Source organism: Mya arenaria, chromosome 11, assembly GCF_026914265.1.
Source record: "Mya arenaria isolate MELC-2E11 chromosome 11, ASM2691426v1".
NCBI classification, from domain to species: Eukaryota; Metazoa; Mollusca; class Bivalvia; order Myida; family Myidae; genus Mya; species Mya arenaria.
Genome location: NC_069132.1, coordinates 36,059,631 through 36,069,345, shown reverse-complemented (window position 1 = coordinate 36,069,345; position 9,715 = coordinate 36,059,631). Strand labels below are relative to the sequence as shown.

Genomic DNA, 9,715 nt, shown 5'->3' with positions numbered 1-9,715 from the left:
TTTCGGGACAAACATGGCAACAATGGCAACAACACATAGTTTATCAGTCCTCACAAATTCTAGCGTAAAACCACCCCGAAATCCAAGAACTGGTTTGTCGCAATCATTGCATGAGCAGCCTAGGCAAACGCTTGGTCGATATTCGGGAATATTTTATGATGATTACGACAATCACTTTGGCAATGAGAAGGAAGTTTATGACCCAAAATCCACATCAAGAATTCCTAAGACTGCAGATCCTGCAACCCTGATACAGTTAAGTAATCTATCTGATGACGAATTTTACCAAAAGCTTCTTGAACTGAAAGGTGAGCAAAGAAAGGTATTGCAGAAATGTGAGAAAATCTATATTGAAAAGCATAAAGGCGAGATTGTACCCACCTTCTGTGATCAGGATTCTGGAGAAGAAAAAGAGACGTCCGTTGAGAAGCCATTCAGCAGGACAAGAGACAGACCATTAAACACAGATACATTTGTTGATGAGGATGGCGTGCTTGTTTCTACAAAGAGAGCAAAATCACCCGAGATTGAAAGATACTCACCTGAACCACAAAGTGAAACATCAAAGCCACCCACAGGTCGCCCACCATTGGCATTTACTGCTAAATCTTTTACTTCTCCTGCAAGGCCAATGTCAGCACCAATTCCAAGAGATATTGCAAGGTCCCTTGATGACCTAAGAAACTCAGTTAATGGTCTTAGAAAATCTTTTGAAGCCAGTGATGATGAATATATCCCAGATGATACTGTTTCAGAGCCATACAGAGAACGTGATCGATCTTTTTCAAGGATTGATGAAATGTGGCAGAACTTCTCTATTGAGGAATATGCCCCGAGACGTACGCTTAGCAAGGAAAGGCCTTCCTCAGCTTCTATGACTCGTAAAGAAAAGACAAAGAAAGAAGAAACATGGAGGCATAGGTTAACTGTGCCAAAACCATTTACCATGACATTAAGAGAAGAAAGCAAAGAGAAGAAAAAGTCAAGAAATATGGTTGAATTTGAAGAGAAACAAAGTGAGCAGCAAATCCAGGAGGAAGAGGAATTAAAAAAGAAATTCAAGGCTCGACCTGTTCCTGCACATGTGTATCTGCCTTTGTTTGATGAAATTCAAGACAAGGGCGAGGAACGTAGAAGACAAATTCGGCAGTCAAGTGCAGACTTACTGAAATCACAAGAAAAACCTTTCAGCTTCATGAAAAGAGAAGAAGACAGAAAGCAACATGAAAGATTTGACAGGGATTGTAACCAAAAAGTTGAAAAACAAATCAAAACAGAGTCAGCACCAGTCTTTAAAGCTAAGCCAGTGCCTAAATTTGTTTTTGATTCATCTGTAGATGACAAACTTATGGAAGAGGAGGAATACAGAAAGATCAGAATCAAAATGAGAGCAGAAGAGCTATTGCACACAGCATCTCTACCTCCAAATATGAGTGCTAGAGAAAGAATGAAAGTACAAAAAGAAAGAGAACAAAAACTGAAAAGTAAGAAAAAGAGTGGAAAGAGTGCTGCAAGGCCAAGAATTAATCATGAAGTTCCTAACTATGATGCTCTTTATCGCCATTTTCAAAAGGAGCTGCAGCGCAGAAAGAGCATGAAGGAAGGAACAGTGACACAGCCTTTCCGCTTGGAGACAGAAGCCACAAGCAAATCAGCCAGAGACAAAATGAAAGAGCAACTTGAGAGAGAAGAGCAGCTTCGGAGAGAAGACAGATGGCCATATGGTACTCAGAAGAAAATCAAACTTGGTATGTAAGCTAGGAAGAAGATGGTTTGTTAAAGTTCAATCTTTGTCCTTAGTAATATATTTTTTTAAACTTTTAGTTTTTACGTTTATTTATGATAAATATTATTAAACATTATTACATAATTCTCCTAAATTCAATTCCATTTTCAATGTCAGATAAGTATTTCTTTTTTATTTATTTATTTCGCATTTACTTACCAATGACTTATGTATACAATAAAAAAATTCAGGTCACATTTCCACATCACTTGACTCCCTTCCATCAAAATCTACAAGATCAGCTGACGTCAGAAATAGTAAAACAAGGTATGTTAGATCATTGAATTTTTATTTCATCAGGTACTTTGTCTTTTAAGAATACGATGTCTGTGTTGACTGTGTTAAAATGTCTTCTTTCAGCACTCTTTAAATCTCTAATTATCCAAGAGGTTGTGGACCCAAGTCCCACCAATTGCTCATTCTCTTGGTCTTTTAAAAATGACACTCATACCCAGAAAATAGACAAGCTTAATTCATATTGGAACTTAATTTTAAAATTAAAATAAACTTTTTTTAATATTTGTGTTGAACCCCATTTTATGTATCAACTTGTATTAATATTTTTAACGCACAGAACCAAGCTTCAACGGCTCTCAGACAGAGAGATGGCTGAGATAGAGGAAGATCGTCGCCGCCGTGTTCGAGAGATGAGACTACGCAGAGAGATACAAGAGAAAACTAAGTATGACACCCCTCGACAGAAACCTGAGGATAAGAAGCGGGAAAACAGGTACTTTTTGCTTTCAAAGAAGATTAAATGGCTAATAGAGAGAAGTTTTAATGGCTTATTGTTGTTGAAAGATATATTTGGCTTATACATATTTATTGATTTCTGAAAGATCATACAAAGTATGCAAGCAAGCAAATTATAAAATTTAGGTATGGCGGAGAGAAGAAACAACTCATAAAAGCCATTTCAAATTAAATGAATATAGAAAATAAAAGACATGTTTAGAGCAGCATAGATACTCTTGTGGTTTTCAACTTGTTTTGTTTTTTAAATTATCTTATTATCTCCGTGCATGTCAAATAATTCATTTTTCACCTGGTTTGTCACTTGCATTTTTTTTATTGGGCATTAGTAAAATTATAAGGAATTGAAACTGATTATACATGTCGTTTAAATCGCAAATACAATTTACAAATACTCTAAACAATTCAATCACTAAGTGCGATACCAAGGATAAAGAAGTGCCTCTTTAATAATCCTGAAATTTGAAAGCTCAAAAGCAGATAACTGCTTAAACCTGTTTGTTGAGCTTAAGTTTTAGTTTGTCTGTGTTTCGAAGAAAAAAATCGAGGTATTGTGATAGCCTTGCAGTCATTGTCTGTCTCAGTGTGCAAAAACTTTGACCCCGATTATAACACAAAAATAATTCAACGAACGAGACTTGGAACTAATAGTGCTAGGGACAAAACAAACAAGGACCATAACTCTGACTGTAACAGTTGTTAAGTTATTCCCCTATTTTATCTGAAAAACAACAGACAAGCGTTTGCTCTGTGGCTCTTGTTATTTACCTGAATGTATTCTAGAATGTTTATGTCTAGAATGAAGCTGATTTTGTTATGTCAAATGAAAGTGTTCTAGAATGTTAATGTCTAGAATGAAGCTGATTTTGTTATATCAAATGAATGTATTCTAGAATGTTAATGTCTAGAATGAAGCTGATTTTGTAATATCAAATGAATGTATTCTAGAATGTTAATGTCTAGAATGAAGCTGATTTTGTTATGTCAAATGAATGTATTCTAGAATGTTAATGTCTAGAATGAAGCTGATTTTGTTATATCAAATGAATGTATTCTAGAATGTGTATGTCTAGAATAAAGCTGATCTTGTTATGTCAAATGAATGTATTCCTGAATGTGTATGTCTAGAATGAAGCTGATCTTGTTATAACAATAACAAAAATGTCATAATCAACTACATATTTGTGTGTCTGTTACAGGGAGGCAGAGCGAGCACGTATGGAACAGTATGAACAAGAACTGCAGGAAATGAAGTCCAGGATTAGCCGTAGGCCTCTCCTTTTTGAACAGACCACACAGGTGAACATGAAAAAAAGCTGGGACCTAGAGCCCTGTTTGGATAACATATCTTGGGTGTTAACCTAAGGGCTTTTTGTTGATACCAAACTTTTAAATTAGTTTTAAGGGTTTCTGCAGTTTGGAAACCTGTTTTGTGATACCAAACTTTTAAATTAGTTTTAAGGGTTTCTGCAGTTTGGAAACCTGTCTCTAAAGTTTTGCTTGAAGTAAAAAATGTATGGTTTTGTGTACAGCTTCAACAACATAATGGAGCTTCTGCGTGTAGTAATTATTTCTGAATTTCTTCGAAACAATGATACCGCAGATGGACGTTTGCCTGTTTTAACTTGATGGTGTTTCAACTTACCTATTGGATCACAGTCCGCCATGTTGTTGTTTCAAAGAGAGCTAGTTTTTGGAAGGAATGAACCGACGAATCTGCCTCTGGAGAGGGTTTTGATAGCTTCAAAAACCAGTCAGTTTTCGTACAACTATTAAACGATAAATCTGGTTTTCAATTTTATTTGAAACTGTCACAACAAATTCACTGTTTGTGAAACCAATATAAAACCAAAACTAGATTTTTACTAACAAAAACGTCCGTTGGCTGCTTAAGAGTGTTTGCGTCACACATAAAGCTTCAGGCAAAATCAAGGTGATAAGTATCCTTACAATTTTTTGTTGTTGATACACACAGTTTAAAAACAGGGTTATGTCTGGAAATAACGGTCTTAAGCCTTACGATGTTTATTGAAGGAAGGCCCAGTTTCTCCATAGGAATCGACCATTAACTGAAATGACCTTGACTGCTTGAGTAAAATTTCAGCAGGTGTATCTTTTTGTTTATTTGTCCCTTTGGTAAGATGACATTGCTGTGATTACTTTCCTCAATGGAGGGTTCCTTTTAGGTAAAAGCAGTATTTATTTAAAAGACATAGGACTCTATTCAGTAGTTTAATTCGAGGCTTGGAATTTTGTCTGGGTTTTAAAGAATTACTGTTTTTTAATGTATACCAGAGCGAAATAGTATGGTTATTAGCTGCTGCAAAAAAAGGAAAATGATAAGAACTGAAACATATTAGCATGATGTGGTTTTTATAATACCATAGATTTATAATTTTATACGTTATACGGTAATATGATTATTGATTTTAAATTACAGGTGAATGCCAAGAAAAAGGCAGAGAAGAAATTTAACGCAACTCTTCGCAGTGTTGGCCTGGACGAAGACTTCGTACAGAGTAGGGGGTCTTGTTCGGCCAGTGTGCAAGATTACACGGATGAGTATGATGACGACTTTGAAGACACAGCTGTTAAGCACAGGGAAGACACCTACACAAAACGTCGTGATTCAGAAGGCTCACTGTCACCTGAAGAGGCGGAGTAGTCATTTAAAACATTAGATGATATTATTTTTACTATGTCTTAAATGTATCGCTCATTTACACTTGTTTATAGAAATAATAGATAATTATGAATTAGTTATTTTGTCTAAATGTCTTGCCCAGACAGACTTATTTATATTAAAAGAGTTTATTATTTATATATATATTTCAAATTTAAGTTTTAAATAATTTATCTACAATGTATACATAAATTTAGAAAAAATAAACAGATTGTTTTTGTTTTATAGATTATAAGATTTTATTTTTGAAGATATTCTAAAACATTTTTTATTTTTACATTTTCTCTTCGCATTAGCAAAAAGATATGGTTTTATTTATTTTAGACAGATAGTAATCATATGCATTTTCCCTGTTCTGCAATATATTATTTGATCATTAATTTAATCATATCTTTTAATGTTCATAAAGCATTCAGCAAGACACAAATTTAAGGGCTTAGCACCCAACAGGTATTTCTTCTCCTATATTAATATTGGAGTTATATGAAGTTACTTGTGTTTTACGCTGAACCCACAAATAGTTTAAGCTCCTTTTTACTTTCTGTATTTGGGAAGAAAACAAGCTTTGCATATACATGTATAATCACTAGATCCACAATATGGGTAATTTTTTATAGAATTTAAGCAAAAGGCCACTTTTAATAAACCTTATAGTAAGTTGGTTTGGCTTTCCCAGCTGACAAAAATACCAGCGACCAACAAGTTTTTAAAACTCTCAGCTGGTCGTGTTTTGGTTTTTTCATTTAATACTGAATGTAAGGGTTAGAAAGTAAAAAACTACATACCTACCCATGCTTAAAAAGGTGGGTTGGAAAATGCCAAACAAACATTTATTAATTGTGGCTTAAATTCATTTTTTTCATCATTCTTAATTCGGACACAGAATTATATAGATGTTGTGCATTTTTGCTTATTAATATTATGTAGTGTAATATGTTTGCCAGAAACATTGATATGTTTGAGCATTTATAATGTACAGCAGGGAGTTTATCTGAGAAGTCACTAACACTTGTGAGAACAACAACAATAGGTTCAGGCAATGTTTGAAATTGCATTTTATTGGATCTGTTTATAATTGTAGACTTTAATCAGATTCTGTTAATGAAGGTATGCCATTAAGTGAAGAATTTTTAATCACTGACTTTGTTGCATGTAAATATTGGTTGTTAAAATGTTTTTGTTAAGCGAACGGACCAAAACAAAAGGTGTAATTTTGTTATACATTATTTTATCACCATCATGTAGCCCAGTAGTGCCAATGATTTGTGTAAATAGTTTCCTTATACACTTGTCTGTTTTTCTATGCATGATCATAGCCTTTGTGTCGTCATCCCTGTAAGCATTATAAATGCAAAGATTAAGTTTTGTCATAGCTCTAAAACATTCAAGATATTTAGATGGAATATGGTATACATTTTAATTATGACATCACACATATGCATTAAAGATATTAAGATGAAAGTTGGAACACATGTCACATATAATAAACAAGAATGCTTTCAAGATATTTAGTTGAAATTTGGTACCCATCTTAATTATGACAATACACATATGCATTAAAGATATTTAGATGAAATTTGGTATAAATATTCATTATGACAAAACACATATGGAAAGCAGGTTCCATCATTCTGATAAAAATATTTAACTGAGTAAAAAAGATGAGCATTGAGAGGCCACTTGACGGTGCTCTTGTTTAATATTTGATGTACTTCAGGATTTTAACCTTTAGTTGATAGGGCGTTTTAAATTACTCAAAAAAGTTAAAGAATGAAGTGTTTAAATGTGTTGTTATTTTATTATGAGTGAGCATAGATCATTTTGAACGTTTTTCTGTGATAGTAAAATGGTGATATTAGTTAGATGGTATGTAAGTAGTTGAAGAAAATACTTATTGAGATGTCAGTGTTACAAGGGCTCTGCACAATATGGACCTTACTCCGTATGGAAATAGAAGGAGCTATGTTTGTCTTGTACAGACAGATTCCACAGTTTGGTTGTTTGATTGTAAGTTCTATATGAAGTAGATACTGTGAGATTTTGTTAGAAATAACCATAGATTTTGAGAGAAAAAGTTTATGCTAAGCATACCGATGGAATAAAGTTTAGAAGGAATGAATACTTACCATTCAAGTATAATTTACTGCATGCCAATTTTAGTAAAAACAGAATGTTGCATGTTGATAAAAAATACTCTTTAATTTGTATTCCATATTGCGAAGTACTTGTATATCTTTTCTTTGTGAAACAAAGGGCCTACATGTATATGTTTATTGATGTCTATTCCTTGAGAGTTAAGATAGCTAAAGTTTAGCCTATTTCAGATGATATGGTTATTCCTAGTGACAATATTTGGAACATCTTTGCTATTTCATATTGATCCAGTTTGCTGTAGTATTTTGTATTGATAGCTGTCATTCAACATTTATATTAAAAAGGAATAAAATGCTAGTTTATAACAAAACTGTTGTTTTATTTTGCACAATTATTACTTTTTGGTAGTTGTAATGGATAAAATGTCATATATTACTGATCCTTAGTTAAAACGATTTTCAACATGATGATATCATGTCGTACCTTATATTCTCTGTAAAGAAATGGGATGCAGACTATCTAATGTTTGTAACAGTTTTTATTCACATATACATACCGTAATGTGATCTCTGTCTACTGAACTTGGTCAACATTTTGCGTATTAATATGCTAAAGGTCCTTAAGTTTCTGCACAATTTTTGTCTTTATAAAAAGTCTAGGCCAAACTGTTTTTCATCATCCTAGAGGCTGTGTTTTATATCCTTTTATAGATCTGGATTTTAATGTTGTTGTTTTTTTGTGTTCCGGGTCAACTACAACATGCATGCTGGGTTTTTGTAACCCCCTTCTGTCCGCCGTCTCCGTACACCCTGAATATTTGTTGGTCAACACTTACTTTTCTCATCAGATCCTCCAACATTGTGCTTTGTTTTGGGTTATCAAATCAAGGTTATTTTCGAATAGTAAAAAAACTAGGTTAGTAGGTCAAACTATAGAAAATCTTGATAACACAACAAAGACTTTTTTCTTTTAAATTAGTGACCTTTAAATGATTTTCTTTATTAAGTTTAGGTCAAGTTCGAAAACTTTATATTGGATCAACACTAGGGCATTTTGTAGTATTAAAGCTCATGTGAATCCATTAAATGGTGTATAATGAAACTTGCTCATAATATTTATCTTCTATACTATGTTTGGGTCAAAATATAGCTGGTGTTTATTGGCTTCATAAAAAGAAAGTGAATTGAGAATATGACTATGGTATTCGGTTGCTAAACTGTACATAATGCTCAAATTTCATTAAAGCTACACTCTCACAGATTGAATGTTTTGACAACTTTTTTTATGTTTTGTCTTGGAACAAGCCAAGTTTTGCGAAAATCCATGGAAACCGGCTATATAAGACTGCTGACAAAAAAGCAGATCACAGATTTTTATATTTAAGTTTAAAAATGGATGTTTTATGCATCTTCTTAAACCGTTACTAATGGTTTAAGCCATAAAACATTTATTTTCGAACGGAAATATGAAAATCTGCGATTTGATTTTTTGTCAGCAATCTTATATCATTGGTTTGCAGATATTTACGTAAAAAAAAGCACTTTCTAAGACAAAAAATAAAAAAGTTGTGAAAAATTGTTTATCTGTGAGAGTGCTGCTTTAATGAAATTTGAGCATTAGGTAATGGTAAATGTCACCCTAATGACACCTTTGAATTTGTTACGAAAAAAGGACACAATGTCCAATCTTCCATGCTGTGGCTTCAAAAAAGAGAAAGTATGCCAAAACGTCAGCTTGAAGGTCATCCAATGAGAATATTGATTTATTTTCAAAACTGTACGCAAGTTCCAAATATTAGTGCTGCCGCTTCAAAGAACAGTTTGACAAAAGTTTGTTAAAAGGTCAAAGTCTAGTTATCCAAGGGAATATAGCTGGGAAACTCTACGAATGGTCCAATTATAATATCTTAACTTCAAAAACGGGTAAACTAGGTCAAAGAGATTGACCGAAGGCATCTATTGACAACGTAGAATTTTGTTAACAATGTTCAAATTACAATGTAGCTTAAATTTATTAGAGGATATTTTTCAGCAGTAGCTCCACCCAAGATCTCTAGTGGTCTTCTACAAGGCGATTCAAAAGCACGCGCCAACCTCTTGAACAGCCAGTTTAAGTCAGTTCAATTAAGACTTCTTGGCTGGCATGCTGGATATGGGCAGCAGCACAACTTCCACGATGCCAGAGATAACAGTGAGGTTGAAAGGGCCTAAGATCATACAAGGTTATTGGTCCTGATTACATTCCATCCCTTATACTAAAGGCAACAGCAGCACTATTAGCCCATACAAGCGCTTGCTTTACCTCGATCTTGGACAAATCCTGTTATTGTTTTCCATGTTATAGCTAAACATATAGCATGTTTCTGTGCAGTGGCGTAGCTACATATAGGCCTTGTAGGC

At 33.7% G+C, this 9,715-nt stretch overlaps 1 protein-coding gene across 1 annotated transcript; it reads left to right on the top strand.

The window, feature by feature from the left end:
• The first annotated feature begins 12 nt into the window (after positions 1-12).
• LOC128209508 (protein FAM161A-like) lies at positions 13-7,680 on the top strand. The gene is made up of 5 exons (XM_052913558.1): positions 13-1,748; positions 1,978-2,053; positions 2,361-2,516; positions 3,739-3,838; positions 4,980-7,680. The coding sequence occupies exons 1-5, from the start codon at positions 14-16 to the stop codon at positions 5,202-5,204; spliced, it is 2,292 nt and encodes a 763-aa protein (XP_052769518.1). The 5' UTR covers position 13; the 3' UTR covers positions 5,205-7,680.
• The last annotated feature ends 2,035 nt before the right edge of the window (positions 7,681-9,715 follow it).